Below are 17,050 nucleotides of genomic sequence, written 5' to 3' on the forward strand. Positions count from 1 at the left end.
ATTAAAACTGTTTGGGCTTGCCACATGAGATGCTTAATAACTGCTGAATGTCTGCATGGGACAAGTCACACAGTTTGGTACTTCACCAAAAGCTGCACTTATAACCTACAAAAATCAGAATACACACCTTATTTGTGGTAACAACATTAAATGAATGACTATTCCCCTTTCCCAGTCAAAACAATGCTGAAACCCAGTGAAGATTCTTATAAGAGCTCTGGTCAATCACTAGATCTTTTCAACTCACCTCTGGAGTATAAGAGGAGGGTTGGGCTGGCGATTCCCAGGATAGTGAACATGAATGGTGTGGCCTGTATTGGCCGTCAGCTGCCTTAGGGTCCTCTGACTGCGTCCGATGCCCTGGGTGAGACGAGTTGTGGAGGAGCCACTGCCCAGTGTCAGGGAACTGTGATCTGCATGGCGTACCATCAGTGGGTGGGTGGTAGGGATATTTCCTGGGGATGGGGGGATGTCTGCTGCAAGGACAATATGCAAAGGGATCAGTGCCAAAAAGAAATTTCTTCCACGATTGTTCAAGCAGAACCATGTCTCCTGGGCCTTACTTCCTCACACGGAAACCTGAGCTTTGTCCTTTCTCCCTCATTCCCACACCACCTAATCTATAATCACTGACACTACCATAGCTTATACCATCATCTCTCATCTAGATACTCCAACAGCCTCCTAAATAATACCTTCTCCCAATCCACTCTCCACATTACAGCCACAGTAATGCTTCTAGGACCCTCAGACACATGCTGCTCCCTCCATCTTGAAGACTCCTCTCCCTCGCCTGCTCTTTTATTCCTGGCCTAAGATGTCACTTCCTCTGTGAAGTCTCATTTTGATAGACTGGATTAGATAGTCCTGTACTCTTGTGATTTTTTACCATGCTACAATGTAATGCTTGCTTACTTATAATTCCTAACAGATCATAAGCTCCTATGATAGCCAAGGATTGCTTTCTTCTTTACTGCTTCATCCCCAGTACCTAGGACACAGTAGGCACACCTCAAATATCTGTCCAATTTGATGAATGGACAGAGGCTCAACTATAAGGAAGACCGATGAAAATCACAAAAATTCAAAGAGCATCATAGATGATATCTTGAATATGATCAGTCCAATCCATTTTTTTTCCTTTTCATACTTTTCATTTACAGGTGATAAACTGAGGCTCAAAGAGGTAAGAGATTACTTGGCCAAGACAACAGACCAGATCAGTCCAGTGTTTTCTGCTACATTATGTTTGTGATTTGAGGTCAAGACCTGTCCTATCAAGATAAGCTTGAGTCTAAGAACTTGATTCTCTAACTTGATGCTAAAAGGGAACTTTGATGTTGATGGGGGAGGAGGGAAAAGATTCATTCTCTTCCCTGAAAAGATGCATCCTTGATGAACAAAGCCGAATATGTTCAAATCTATTCCCCAATTCCAAGCTCAAAGGTGTTCAATCCAAACCCTCAAGATCCAGTGTTAGAGAAAAAAGGATTATTGTTTGCCCTATCCACTGTAGCGTGCATCTGGGTGTCTGATGCAGTCGGTCTTGGTTTCATTTTTTAATCAAGTAAATCATCAAGTTGTCCAGGCTCCAAAATGGCTGCCTGTTTACTGAGGTGAAGCAAACAAAAGCAGCCTCTTGCTATTCCTTCTTGTGAGAATATGCTATTGAGAGATGGATTCAGATATCCCTTGCCCCAGAAAGTCAGCATAGGAAGAGTGCTGTTGGTATCAGATCAATAGCTGCTTTGGTTCACTGCTTGGCTTACCCTAGAGAAGGGTATAAGAATCAAGAGAGAAAACCCAGCTGAGCCCCTGTATCTTACTAGCACTGGAGAACATGTTGTCAAACTCAATGATGAGATCATCCTCCCGGTCAAAGCGCTCAAATCGGACCAAGGGAGAAGCGTTCATATCAGGGTAATCCTCATCCAATTCCATCTCAGAGCCATCGTCGTCATCGTCTTCATCTCCCTCTTCACCTTCATCATCCTCCTTAAGGGAAAATAGGAGATGGAGAATTGCTGGAGGTAAGGGTTTTCTGAAGCCTGGTGTCATTGGCCACATGTGCACATGAGGGAGGGAGGCGCTGAGGCTAGCTAGGAACCCAGACTGTTGGTTTTCTGCAGTTCTCTGTTCCCATGGAAGAGGTCATCTGAACCAACCCAAACACAGTCCCCCCTCACCTGATCATCTTCCTCATCTTCCTCCTCCTCCTCCTCTTCATCCTGACTATCATCCTCATCCTCGTTACTGCCACTGCTGTCCTCTTCCTGAGTGTGCTCCTCCTCATCCTCAGGGTCCAGGATATTCATGGAATCTAAAACAAAGGGAGCACATTGGAGGACTAAACTGAGTAGCTAGAAAACAGGCTACTGTGTAGGCCGGCAGACTTGAGTGGGAAGGTGATGGGGTATCTGACTCTAGGAGAGGAAGAATCAGATCTGGGGTGATGTACAGACTTAGTGAGCCATCCCTGATTTTCTAAGAGTGCCAATCAATGAATCAACACGCTGAGCAGGGTGGCTGACTGGAGGTTGGCACCAGGGTGGTGCTTTGAGGAGCCACAGTCTAGGACTTAGCCAAGTCTACTGGTGCCCCCTTTCCTTTCCAGCCCTACTTTGCTACTGACTGCATCCTGTTGGTAAGAGGGAATCTGGAGCGATGATAGCAAGTGGGTGAGAAGAAAGCGAACCAAGTAAGAAGTGATAAACTTTGGGCAAGCAGTAGTAACATGTTATTTGAAAAACTGGCTGAGGATAAAGTGGATGGTGTATGTCAGCGCATGCAGACAGATGCTTCCTTATTCTGCACATGTGGGCGGCTGCCTCCAGGAAAACCCTAGTGTAGTGTCTGCCAGACGTGCAGGGCAAGAAGGGAGGCCTTTCTGGCCTCGGCACTCTCACCTTCTCGGTTGGCCTGCAAGGTGGAAGCTTGGCTGAGGTTGGAAGGAGCTTCATCCATCAGCACGTCCTCTTGTGATTCATCCTCTCCACTTCTGCTCACTGAAGGTTACAGAGCAGAGCCTTCACTGAACAACAGAGGACTTCCCTTTCCAGATTGGGTGCGCCTAAGTAGCTATGTACACCTAGCAGATATCCACTTTTTTTTTTTTTTGATGAGGGACAAGACCTGGATTCTCTGTCATCTAGCTAGGTGAGCTTGGCCAGTCACTTTACCTGTCTGAGTCTCAGTTTCCTCATCTGTAAAATGGGATGATCACATCTGTCTTGCCAATCCCACTAATTGTGAAACCACAGAGTATACTGGGTGTGAAAAAGCTTTGAAAATTTCAGAATACATGTCTACTTCATTTTTCCTTTGATTTCCTTTCCTTAATCAGTAAAATAAAGACAACACATACACCCTCAAAGCCAGGTGACAGTAGGGTACCTTTGCCACTCTCCCTCTGAGATTTAAAAAGCGCCACCCTTAGGGGATGATCACTCTTTTTTTACACTACTGAGGCAGAAAGCCCCTGGACTTCACTGAAGAACTGAAAGGAAAGCACTTTTCTCACCCTACAGTCTCCTATAGACCTCCATGAATAAACACTCTTTTGATGTGCCTGATGTTATCATCTATACTGATGGTTACCCCCACCACCTCCCCCACACAGGCAATGCTTCAGACCTGCCACAGGCCTGTAGATGGCTTGTGAATTTCTTATCTGTAAGACCATGAACATCAAGACAAGCAGCAATCTAGGCTGGCTATGAGCCCTTAGGCAGAGCTGAGCAAGCAGATGATGAGAAAAAGGGTCCTCCCAAGAGAGACTGAGGCAAAGGAAGAGGCTATACTCAGTTCTGGGGCTCTCACCTATAATTGTACTGTTCCCAGATCCGCCATCCCTCTCAAGCAACTCATCTATCAGGTCCTCCAGCTCATTCTCAACCTGGAGAGAAATAGAACATACATATGGATACACACAAGTCTATCATTGTGCTAGCACCGAAACCCTAATAAAAGCCAGCAAGGGAGCGTACGTTTCTAGGATAATGTGTGACGGAGGAGGTTACATAAAAACCACACACTTGGTGCTAATAGCACAGAAACTACCACATGCTGCCAATCCACACTCAGACTGTCCATCAAATGGGTCCATCCCAGTTAGCTGATACCAGGTTAGTCTTTAGACTGTCCAGGAATACATGCAGATCTCCTTAGAGCCAGCAGCTAAGGACCATAGGCCCAAATTTTTTTATCCATTGCTACCAGCTCCAGAAATTACAATGCTTTCTCTTTAGGTTCTGTAGAAGACAGTTTAATGGCCCAGCAAGAGCTGGTGCTATGGCATAAGGTGGTGTTAGGAGCTTCCATTAATGACCAGAGCCAAGTAAATCAAAGACCCTGGGCCCAACCTCAGGCCAGCATTCTACGTCAACATTTCACCTGTGCCTAAGTTTTCTGCTTGGGATCTATACCATTTCATAGTACATGGCGCCTTGGTCCTGCCCCCATCCCTCCTTTAATACAATGCAACCACATTTGCTGAGCATCTACTAAGCATATCATCTGTGCTCCTCTGCAAAGCAGACAGCATTGAGGCGAGGATCTAAAGTACTCACCCACCCACACCACCTGGGGGTTTGGTTCAGCGCCGCAACAGGGAATGCTGGATGATCTGCCTCCCTACCTGCATCTCTTGTGAACTGAGCACCTCAGGCTGCCCAGCAATCACCACTGAGTCGGTTTCAGCCTCCCCATCCATGATATCCCCATCTGCCACCTCTGTCTGAGTGACATCATGATCCTCCTCCTGCACTTCTGCTTCCCCAGGCTCGCCTGAAACAATCAACCAACCAGCAAAATAATCAAAGGGTGCCTATGTGCTGGGCACCACAAGGCAAGCGTGAAGACAATAGGTCCCTTCCTCGGGCAAGTTTACAAATTCTCAGAGAATAAACGAATGGGTGACAAAGGAAAAGACAAGGCTACGTGTGAGGACAGCCAAACAAGGCTGCATTTTGAAGGAATTCTTTGTGGGGCAGATTCCCACACCACTATGACAGATCTCTGGAAGGCCAGCAAGTTCCCAGGGAAACAACACCAAGCCAGAACAGCTGTAATCCCATGCCCGGAAAGCAACTACATATTCCCACCCATCCAGCTCTCCAGGCCATAGACTCTGATTCCCTACCTGGGTCTTGCTGGTTGCTATTGGAGTCCTGTGAGGCTCCTTGGGCATCCTGTTCAGTCTTGCTCTTGCTAGAAGCACTCTTGCTGCCAAAAAGGCTACTGGGCTGGTTCACAATGCGGGACAGTGTTTCCAAAGGCTTCAAAGCAGCATTGACTGTGTTGGCCATGTTGGGACTGAATAAAGTAAGATAAAGAGATGGGCTGAGTACAGAAATACTAGGTGTCTGTTCTCTAAGTGCCACTAAGGTTCCCACAACAGAAGCTACTAGCAGAGAAAGGCACACAAGGTCAAAGAACTAACATTCTACTTATTATGTAGGAGGAAAAAAGTTTGACTTGAAAGCCTTTGAAAGAAACACCCCAAAGCAAGGTTAAATCAATGCTGTATTTCATAGGGCTGTGGAAAGCCTGTGAGGAACAACTTCTTGACTAGAAGCCAGAAGATATCCTAAAAACACAAATATATGCAAGTACCAAACCACTTTTTAGGCCCAGGCTTTGTAATGAAAAGCATCAGCATTTAGTAACCAAATCTTAAGAGCTCAAAGGAACATGATATTAGTTTTAAGTCCTATAGATTTCAAACTACGTAGGGAAATCTAGGATTTAGCAAATGTCATAGGAACTGCAGGGGGGAAGTGTGGAATGATTTCTAAGTTTAATAAGGTATGTGAGGTCAAATTTGCACCCACCAAAACCAAAGCAATTGTGATTTTTATCTGTTTTATATTATACACATAGATGTATCTGTGTGTATGCATGATCCCTAGTGCTCAGATAGTGGCCTCTAATTCCACAAAAATGAACCAAGGCTCATTACAATGACTAATCCCAGGAATAGGGAATGGAAGGCAAAAGGTAAGCCTGGGATATCTCATTATATTGGTGGCTTTCAAAAATTAATGGCAGGTTCATTGAGCTCAGAGGTAGAGTACTTGCCTAGCATGTGCAAGGCCCTGGGTTCAATCTCCAGTACTGGGGAGGGAGTGGTGGTAGGGAACAGGGGAGGCAGCTAAGACAAATTCAAGGTCAGCTTTGGCAACAACAGTAAGATCCTACCTAGTGAGTATGAGGCCCTGGGTTTGAGCCCAAGCACCAAAACTAAAGCACTGGTGTAGGGTGGAGAGGGTTTAATGGGATTATTATCAGAGGCCCAAACTGAGTATCAAAAAGAATAATGGCAGCAATAAAAAAATCTATATCGTCAGAAACAAAAGTGGGGGCAGTGGGTTCTTTATTACAGAAGAATGCCAGTTGATAAACAAGAACCAGACAATCAGAAAATCATCATTGGTATGACTAGCAATGCAAATGATCTAGGCAAGGATCACCAATGTCAAAGAACTACTAAGTTAAAAATCTTCAGGGTGGAGAGTATTTACTTTTCTCATGATCTCAGAATACCACCTCACAGATAATTACAAAGTGGAAATCAAGTAGACACCATACTGTGTGATCAAATTTATTATCACTAGTAATGGGACAAAATATATCATATGTCTCCTGATGTGATGTAAGAAGAGTAAATATTATCTATATAGTATATTTTGCCAAAAAAGTTCAACCTGAACCAAACTGTGACACTCACTGAATCATGTATCAAAACATTCTCCTCCTGGCTGTAGGACGTAATTAAAACAATTAGGGGCATTTGAATATAAAATACATAGAATATTATATTAATGGTAAATTTCTAGGATATAATAATGGAATCCTAGCCATGTAAGGTAATGTTTGCTCTTAGAAGACATTTGCTTAAGTACCTGGAGGTTAAGTATCATGTTGTTTGTAACTAATTCCTAATGACTGAAGTCTGAAAGGGAAAGAAGAAAGCAAATGGAGCAAAATGCACTAGTTAATACAGGTGGATACATAGTGTTTATCATACTATTTTGAGTTTGAAATTTTTGTTATATCCTTTTTTCCCCCCTTTAGCAGTGCTGGGGAATCAAATCCAAGGCTTTGTACATGTTAGGCAAGTACTTTTTACCACTGAACCACACTCCAGATGAGTTTGAATTTTAAAAAAATATATATATATTTTTAGTTGTAGATGGATATACCTTTATTTTACTTATTTTTATGTGGTGCTGAGGATCGAACCCAGTGCCTCACTCATGCTAGGTGAGTGCTCTACCACTAAGCTACAATCCCAGCTCTGATATTTTTAATTGTTTTAAAAAAAAAATCAATGGGTTTGTATCAAAAAGCCAAAGATGTCTTGAAAGGGTTCCGCAGGCCAAATGTTTAATCATTTGAGCAAGCAAGAATGATGGCAGTGAACCAAATAATTCAGTCATTGGTTTTAAAAACTGATAAAAATTCATGAGTGTTTATAGTACTATTTAGGAAACAGAAAGCTAGAAAAAAACTTATAGCTAATGTGATACTTAAACAGATTGATTTACTTCACACTGAAATTGGTCACTAAATAGAAAATTAGTTTGTATGCTGCCTTTTCAGTAGGGACTGTATTTAAGGATAACTAGACTTTCCCTTTATGGCTATCTCTCAGAAAAATGCATGGCAAATAAATTGGAACGAGAAATTAGAAAGTTGTCATTCATGACCCCCTAAGGAACTGATTTGCTCAGGCAAGGATTATCAACTGATGTTACGGCTATTAATTAGTTATATGCTTGACAGGGAACTAGACACTTGTGAAGTACCAAAATAAAAATACACATTACTTTCTAGCAAGAAAGGAGGAAATTACTACAACAAAAGGATGATTATCACTTATTTAGTGGTCAATCTTAACAGGATTGCTAATGGCAGGTTCAAAGAGACTGTGTCTCCCTACAATATAATATGGGATGTATATCACCTAAGATACACTTTCTAGGCAGAAAGATTTAAATTGCTCAAATAGGTCTCAAGATTTAACTACAAGTTTATAGAAAATATCGGGGAGTAAAATAACAACTTAAAACTAATCCAAGGAAGCAACTGGACCAAGACTAGAAGGTAAAACAACCTTCTGTGGGGCAGCTGACCTGGTCACTTGAACAAGTTAGTACCATAAACAACAACAAAATAAAATTTAAACTATTAGCAGCTGTGTTAGAACAAACACCCTCATACCACACAAGAGCATATATAGTGTAACATCATTTTATTACAAAATACATTAGGGATGCAACAAAAAAACATGGAAAGATATCCAATAAGATAATGGTGGTATCTGGGTGCTGGAACAGAGTCTATGTACTTATTTTTGCTGATCTGTATTTCTTATAATACACATATAATGTTCTTATAATAAAAGGTTAGTTACAAAGCAGGGGAGGGTGTGGAAAAAAAATCATCACTGACAGAATACAATTCCTGAATTGTAGCAAAAGAGGTAACAAAGGTGTACTGAATGGCAAGTGCCTTGGCCTTCTTCAAAGTCAAAATACAAAGAGTGTGGGTTTCCTATTTACATCCAGTTTTCCCACCACACCAACTGCCTCCTCACCACTCATCTGGATGAAGTCAAGAAGGCAAAACCCTGGGTCTGAAGCATGACTTTACCTGGACAGGTCTAGGCTATGAGGCACTCTGGCGAGGTCATTAACCAGCCCTTTCTTTAGGAAGAGTCGAATGATGTTGTTCATGCCATTGTGCTGAGTCTTGGCTGTGGCACTGCTATAGAAGCTGGAGGTGGAGGGGCAGGACTCCATGATAGTACTGATGATACACATCACTGCCTGAAGCCTGGGAAAGAAGTATTATACCTCTATCATATGAATAATAGCCCATTCTTAAACCATGTCTTCACTAAATTGTCTCAGATAACCCTTTTGCAACTTTTGTGAAAATAATATCTAAAGAGGTAAGAATTTACTCTCCGGGTGTCAGCATTCATAATTTTATTCAAGCATAAAGTATATTTAAATTAAATAAAACTAAATAACCTGTTCAATATCCTGCTTGAAGACCCTAGAAATAAAATGAAAACAACCCTTTGGTCTGTTTACGTTGTTTGCCCAATTCCTCCAAATGTAATCAGTGCTCTAGGTATTTGAAGTACCAGAATTATTAGAAAGGACCAGAATGAATATGATGCCAGTGTGAACCAGAAGTACAAGTGTAAAGAATTTCATGGACCAAGAATGGAATAAAGGAATGCTCTTGGTTATTAGCACTAGGTCAGGTATGGGTTTTACCTGGCATGTTTTTCTGTACTCTCAGCCATAGCCAGTGCCCGTCCCAGGGCTGCTTTTACTTCATTCACTAGGGCCACCTGGGCATCTGTGCCACTTCCTGCAGCAGCCAAGCTTGCAAGAAACAGTCGGGCCAGGGCAGGTGTATCCTTGTCTTCTGCATTCTGGGTATGTGGGAGGAGGTGGTCCAGAACAAAAGCAAGTACACTGCAGTCCTGAAAAGTCATTAATTGTGACATTAATTATTACACATTATTTGCACAGCAACAGGGTAGACACACAGTGACGTTTTCCTTCAAGTCATCCAAGGTGTGAACATCAGGCCCACCTTATATATAAGGAAACCAAGGCTAGGAAAGTAGCAAACCAATGACAAAGCTTTGGGAAGCTTTACAAAACCTTCCAGATTCCATTTATTTTCCACTACACAGTTCATGCATTGTCACATAGATATCACTTGATATTTCTTAAATATTATCCATATTTAGTGGAACTGTTCACAACAAAGTCTATAAACATACTAGGACACACTAAATATTTCCCTATCTGATAGATGAGTCATCTGAGGCCCAAAGTTATTTACACAAAAACGTTAGTCAAGAGCTAAGAATTCAACTCTTGACTCTTAATTGTAGGGTTATAATTCCTCCGGAATTCAATTAAATTATATTTACTGACACCTGCAATGTGCCTGGAACCCTGTGCTACAAACTAGCAAGAGCTGAATGAGAGACAGTATAGTCACAGACATGGATATGCAAAATGACTTAATGCAGGGTTACTTAAAATAGCAAAACAGGATCAAACCAGGGGAAATAAATTAGGTCAAACTGTTCTTTTTCTCTAATTTCTGTTCTAATAATTCTTTATCTTAGGAAGAAAATAAGTTCTGCAGTCATTCAAGCAGATTTTGGAACTATATGAAGGTGATGACTGCGCAGCACTTTAAATGTACAAAATGCCACTCAACCGCACACTTTAAAATGCTAATTTTACCTCAATTAAGATACTGCAATCAAGAATTATAGTATGGAGAACTGGATAAAGTGAGCTTAGGACAATAATATCAGAAATAAAAATTAATTTCCAATGAAATACAAAGTTAAAACTGCTTTTTGAATAAAAACAGTCATGTTACAGTAAACACAAGAAAAAGTTTTACAATTTGGGAAAGTAATATTAACAAATAGAAAGCACACAGCTTTGCAACCAGAGATCTGGGTTGCAGTTTCAGTCATGCTACTGTGTAGTGTAGCCTTGGGAATATTACCTCTCTGAACTTTCTCTCCTACATTAGAGATAATACCAATTATCTACCATTGTGGTGATGAGGACTATAAATAGTATTTGTTATACCTAAAAATAGTCAGTACCAGTAGATCACTGGACATATATTACAAAAAATACTCAATAAACAATAATGAAACGTCTTACTACAGGTCAAACTATTATAAACTATGAATACAAGTGGCATAGATGTGTAAAAGGCTTTAAAATAAAGCCTAATGTATATATTTAATATGTGAATGCCACAAAAGACATATCCAAAAAATATAAGGAACCTGAGAGAAAACAAGAATTAAAAAAACCTGGCACAGTGGCACATGCTGATATTCCCAGCTACTCAGGAGACTGGGAAGATCACTAAAGCCCAGGAGTTTGAGGTCAGGCTGTGTAATACACCTAAGACCACATCTCAAAAAAACAAACAAAAAGACGTCAATAGGCACTTCCCATAAGAGAATATCCAAATTGGCCAATAAACACATGAAAAGATGGTCAACAGGAAACTGCAGATTCTAACCATAATACCACTATAAACCTGCTAAAATGGGTAAAATGAAAAAGTACCAACTGTTAGCATGGAGGTGAAACAATCATAACTTCCATATGCTGCTGGTGGTAATGTAAGTTGATATAACCACTCTGGAAAACTTCTGGCACTATCTGCTAAAGCTGAACAAATGCATGCTCAAGAGTTCAGCATTTCTGCTCATAGTCATATATACCACCCAACGGAAGTGTTTTTATATATTCACCAATACACGTATATAAGGATGCTCATATTAGCAGTGTTTGTGATAGCTCCAAAGAGAAATCTACCCAACTGTTTATTAACAGAATGAACAGAATAATGATGGTACGTCCACACAATAGAGTTCTAAACAGTAATGAAAACAAACTCCAACTACACACAAAAAAATGAATCTTGCCAACATGTTAAGCAAAAGAAATGTCACAAAGAAAAGTTCATACTACAAGAATACATTTATATAAAGTGTAAAACCACTGTGTGTGTGAAAAGTTTCTGGGAGTTTGTATTATTTATTTCAGTGACGGTTATCCAGGAAAACTTAATGGATTACTCACTTAGGGTCTGTGTTATTTCTAATATGAATTAAAGTAAAAATGATTTTAAAAATGGAGCTTTTGTAGACTCTGCAATGCAAGTGCCCTTGCTCATTCTTAGAATCTTTGCCACTTACAAACCATAAACTATGATGTGTGACCCACAAAATGAGACCACCCTACATGGAAAAAAAAAAAAAAAAAAAAACCCAGTGTCTATGGTAACACAATACAGTTTTCGAAAGTACTGACATACTTGAAAAATCTAACCTGAAGACGATTCCATATTGGGACATATAAAATATGACTTCATTCTTTTTTATAGATCTATGATAAATATTAAGATGATTTTTGTATTTTTATTACCAATATTGCTAGCACATCTGATATGTTGCACATGTGTAAATACATATGAAAGACCTGTATTTTCTTATTTGATTCAGTTCACGTGTTTACTTAGAAGCACTAGATACCCCCTCAAATTCTACATTTTCTCCTCAAACCTTTCCCATTCTGTGCTCTTATGAGATGCCCATCCATTAAATAATAAAAGACCAAGAACTTCCTTCTTCATCCTTTCCAATCCAATTCTTATCCATTTTTACCTTTAAAACATCTCTTCGACTCATTCATTTTCCACCAACTTCACCAAGATCATGTATTACCCTATATTATTATATCAGACACCGAACTGGTCTCTCTGAATTCAGTTCTGCCTTTTGCAATGGAGACACTGCACAAAGTCCATCAACCCACTGTCTGTAGTGAGCCTAATGGCTCCGCATCACAGAAAAAAGACTTAGCTCTGACTTATTCAACATTGCACAACCACTCAGCATGCAGGGGTTCTTAGCAAAGTGCCCAATGCATAGTAAGGTACCTAAATGATGGGTGTATAACATCTTAAGCAAAAACTGGAAACATTACCTCTTTGATTAACTCAGACTGGCCCACGGTGTAGCTGTAGTTGGCAATCAGGGTAGCAATACCAACATAGGACCTCACCAACTCTGCCAGAAGACGAAGGATAGTGGAGGTAGGCATTAAAGGTTTGCTGCCCTTGCCCTTCTGCTTGGCTTCCTCAGAGGCCCGGTCCCCTTCTTTATCTTTCTTCCCATCTCGAGACTCCTCTGGAGTTGAAGCTCCTGAGAAACAACCAAACACTGGTTCAACTCCACACTGGAATAATGCAAAGTCAAGTCTTAGAATACAACTTCTATTCCACTTTAGGTCAGTAGACACTTTTTCACACTGTGGTTGAAGGACAGAGAACCAGGATGACTCTAGTCTCAGACATGACATGTAGATACAGTACAACAAGGAGGATTTGCACAGCTGTTCATATATCCCCTCACCATTTCCCTACTCTTAAAATTTTATGATCAAGTAATAGTGCACTAATAGTTCTCCAAACATGCCTTGTACCCTCTCTTTTACCTCTTCCTTCCCTTTTGTCTTCCTGGCACAAATTTATCTAGTCCAGCTCGAATAAATGCTCTATCTTAAGAATCTAGACACATGAAGATATTACACACCCACTATACATTATCTAAGCATACTTGTATTTGAGCAGTTATCTTGCATTGTAATCATTTTAAGTCTCCCTCGTTAGACAAAGTTCTTAAAATGCAGACTCATTTTGTAATTAAAATCTGTCCACAGAGTGGGCGTGAATATGTCCCTTGACTATCTTGCCATCACCCATATTATATATTTCACATAGGCAGTAAGCCCACTAAACACTATTTGACTTACTTTTTAATTTATCTCTAGGGATTAGTATGATATTAAGAAAAATATCTCCTAAAATAGGCCTTACAGGATCTTCTCCCTATCCAAGGATAAGTAATTTTGCAAGGTCTTATAAGACTTGTTTGCACATGACATTTCTCTAACTCACAGAAAGTTACTAATAGACCCTGCTAACACTGTCATGAGGCAGGAGTTCACCACAAATAGTATATGGCTAGAATAGTATCACAAGTATCAAAGACAGCTTATAGAAGCCACCAAAAGAAATACAGGGCTGATTTAAAGAGTAAAACTAAAGGATTTTACCACAGCAACAGGTTAATAGACAGTTTCATTACTTTAGTGTATAGATACCTCTTATTTATAGAACACTGAGCACATCATTGATGAAGTTCACTTAGACAAGTCAATGTGAAAGTTACACCTGTATTCCCCTTCCCTCCGCCCAGGAACCCCACAGTTTCTTCAAGCCATCTTCCCAAGAAATAACAACATGAGAGGGAGGAAAGCAAACCATTACCCTCTCCTTGGGAAGTCCCAGATGTGGAAGTCTCAGCTGAGGCACCATCTGCAGCAAAGACCTGACTCTGTGGAAGAAGAAAACTCCTGAGCTATTATGAATTTCAAAGACAGCTGTCCCCAGATGACAGGACTCTGTTCCAGGGTACCATTTGAAAATGCTACAGATTCTCTTTAGTTGACCTTTTAACTACATTTTCCCTCTATACTATACTCTGTGGGAAGCTATCATTATAACAAAGTGACTGGGAGATTAGGAGTAAGGAAAGGGAGAAAAGATTCAGGAATCATTTCAATACTGGGGTGGGGGGTGGGTGGGCAGGAAGACTCTAATCTTCATTTTTAGGCAACAGATAATTTATAAATATATATCAAAATCAATACTTTTGAAATTCCCCTGGCATAACTCTACATACTGAGCATACACAGGCAATGGAAAGGGAAAGACAAAGGCTGTTGAAATTGACTTACATTTAAGGAAAACCCTGATTGTGTATCAAAGTCACTGCTCTGACGAGTAAGGGACCGGTACTGCTGGTACACATCATCACCCATGTCCTGCAGGAGCTGGCCAACCTCCTGGGTCATACCCCCAGGTTTAGGATCAGATTTGTCTGCTAGAAAAACAAACATCAAAAATAAAACTTTTATCATCTAAGATGCTTTAGCATCTAGGTTTTTGCAATATATGATGTTTATACAACAAAATCACATTTCTCATAATGTATCACTGTCATTAAGCAATGCATGACTATTAGCTTGGCTGATATCCTCATTCTAATACTCACTAGCCTTGTGATGACAGACAATTTACTTAGGTTCTTCACTTTCCTCAGATGTCACTACCAAGTCTAAATGAACACATCTGGTACTATGGCTTGTGCAGTGAGTGTGAGCTCTATGAATGGTTGGTATGACTATTATGGCTAAACTATTTTGGGAAGGAAGAATATGAGATGGGGTAAAGGTTCTGTGGTGAGAAGAAAAAGAAAGAACACTTAAGTGGATCAGAATGTTGTAAGGATGAAAAGCAAGGGAAAGTCTAGACTGTTTTAATTTACTATAAGCTGTATTCATAAATTTTGGGCAAGTCTATAGATATCTCATTAAGTACATCCTAAATAGAATCCAAAAGGACCTGAATGGAACAGAACCTTGGGTTCCAAGCAATTCAATCATGCTTTTCTAAGTGCATATATGTATTACATGTAGCCTCTTAACTAGGAAAAAAGGTGGATTGGAATGTTGGTCTCAAAACTGATGAAGCCATGCTGTACCCTCTAATGTTGTCCCTAGCTCTTTGGGCAATAAAGATGTTTTTCTTTTTAATATGAAAACATTAGCGAATTCCTGATTTTTAATTTTCCATCTGCTCACATGATACTATAATCTCCACTGATTGACTGATTACACTAATGGGGACTGAAACCAGGGGTATGTTATTACTAAACTATTTTACCAGACCTTTTTATTTTCAATTTGAAGACAGGGTCTCACTGAGTTGTTTTAGGGCCTTGTTAAGTTGCTGAGGCTGGCCTTATTCTTGCAATCCATCTGCCTCAGCATCCCAAGTAGCTAAGATTACAGGTGGGTATCACCACATCTGGCCAATTATCTCTTTTAAAATCTTCCTTCCTTCATCCATCTATGGAATGTACTCTCACACAATGGACCTTTGGCAATCTCTTCATTTTCATATCAGAACTGACTTATACTAAGAAACTTTCTTAATTGGCTTACCCCCAGAGTCAGTTGCTTTGCAAAAGGACTCACTACCCTGAAATCGATCACACTATATGACAGATACTATATCAGCTTCTTCAGACATGTGGCTTGTGTCTTCTTCATCTTGATACCCAGAGTATGAGCATATAGTGAGTGCTTTCTAAGCCATGACTTGGCTGAAATGACTCAGGTGAAAAAACATATCCTAAGGTGCCCAGCCTCCTAAAGTAGACTAGCTATATACCTTCCTCTGGAGCATGGTATGCAGCCAGAGCATTCAGCATATCATAGATCACTTCCTTAATTGTATCAGGAATAACAGGCAGAGACGAAGGTTTCAAAGGAGTTGTCTTCACCAGCTGTACAGCATTAGGACCTTTAATTCTAAGATTCTCAAATTCATCATCTGAAGCTAAGCCAAAATAAGAGGAAAATAAACAGTTAATAGTGAACCAGCACCTAAACTAGGCTTCCAACAAAGACAGATTAAGAAGCAGGCTTGGAGAGTATACAAATTTGGGAAAGGGGTGCATTTTCAACCAAAGTTCAAGTAGCATACTACAAAGTCTGGTTTTGGCCTTCCCTAAATTCCACAGAATGTAATAGAGGAGTATAGGCTTTGGAGTTAGAGAAATTTTACCTTGAAATGTACTTCTCATTCTTCAAAAACCTCACGTTTTTCATTTTTAAATTTTGCTTATTTTGAGGGTTAAATGAAACCACACATGAGAAATGCCATGAGTACATAGCTGGGGCTCCCAAAATAACTGTGCTCTTCCCCAATTTTTTTTTTTAAAGTACAAACCCATGAAACAATGGAAAAGTTCAAAGGACAGTAAAATATACATCCATATATCTAGAATTACCATTTGATTACCCTTAAATATGCCTACACACACCTCCTAAGATCAAGCATATTTTCGTATATAACTACAATACTGTTGTAACACTCAGGATACAATTATATTATCTAATACGTATTATTCAAATTTTCCCAATTTCCTTTCTCTGAATCCAGAACCCAAAGTGATGGTGGCTATAATTGCTCTAGTTTCCTCTTATATAGAAGAAATGCGTGCAATTTTCCCGTTTCGTGGCATTAATACTTTTCGAAGAATCAAGGTCAGTTGTTTTATAAAACATTAGACAATATTGCATTCTAGTTTTTTCCTCATCATTAAATACAGGTCATAGCTTTTTGGCAAGAATACACAGGTGAGATTGCAAATTTCCCACTGTATTCCATTAGTCACATATCCATCTCATCTATAATTATCACTTTATTTACAAATAAAGTATAGGTAAGCCCTATTATTCCACAAAGCTTCCACATCTAAGTGCCAGCTCCTAGCTTCTCCTTTGAAAGCAAAGACTAGACCAAATGAGTCCTTCGTATTTCTAATGGATTATGACAGGGC

The 17,050-nt window shown here is 40.0% G+C and overlaps 1 protein-coding gene across 11 annotated transcripts in view; it reads right to left on the reverse strand.

The window, feature by feature from the left end:
• Positions 1–17,050, reverse strand: part of Huwe1 (HECT, UBA and WWE domain containing E3 ubiquitin protein ligase 1) — a 139,373-nt gene that overhangs the window by 23,380 nt on the left and 98,943 nt on the right. For 10 of the 11 annotated variants that reach the window (XM_047535471.1, XM_047535472.1, XM_047535469.1 and 7 more), the window contains 13 exons: positions 15,877–16,044; positions 14,379–14,524; positions 13,909–13,975; positions 12,564–12,781; positions 9,291–9,502; positions 8,656–8,838; positions 5,141–5,313; positions 4,637–4,785; positions 3,820–3,895; positions 2,907–3,005; positions 2,187–2,320; positions 1,827–1,995; positions 248–476 (listed from right to left, as the gene is read on the reverse strand). In XM_047535471.1, the coding sequence (XP_047391427.1) occupies positions 248–476; positions 1,827–1,995; positions 2,187–2,320; positions 2,907–3,005; positions 3,820–3,895; positions 4,637–4,785; positions 5,141–5,313; positions 8,656–8,838; positions 9,291–9,502; positions 12,564–12,781; positions 13,909–13,975; positions 14,379–14,524; positions 15,877–16,044 (2,023 nt within the window). The remainder of the gene's footprint in view (positions 1–247; positions 477–1,826; positions 1,996–2,186; positions 2,321–2,906; positions 3,006–3,819; positions 3,896–4,636; positions 4,786–5,140; positions 5,314–8,655; positions 8,839–9,290; positions 9,503–12,563; positions 12,782–13,908; positions 13,976–14,378; positions 14,525–15,876; positions 16,045–17,050) is intronic. The other variant, XM_047535479.1, reaches the window with a different exon arrangement.

Source organism: Sciurus carolinensis, chromosome X (assembly GCF_902686445.1).
Source record: "Sciurus carolinensis chromosome X, mSciCar1.2, whole genome shotgun sequence".
In the NCBI taxonomy this organism is placed as follows: Eukaryota; Metazoa; Chordata; class Mammalia; order Rodentia; family Sciuridae; genus Sciurus; species Sciurus carolinensis.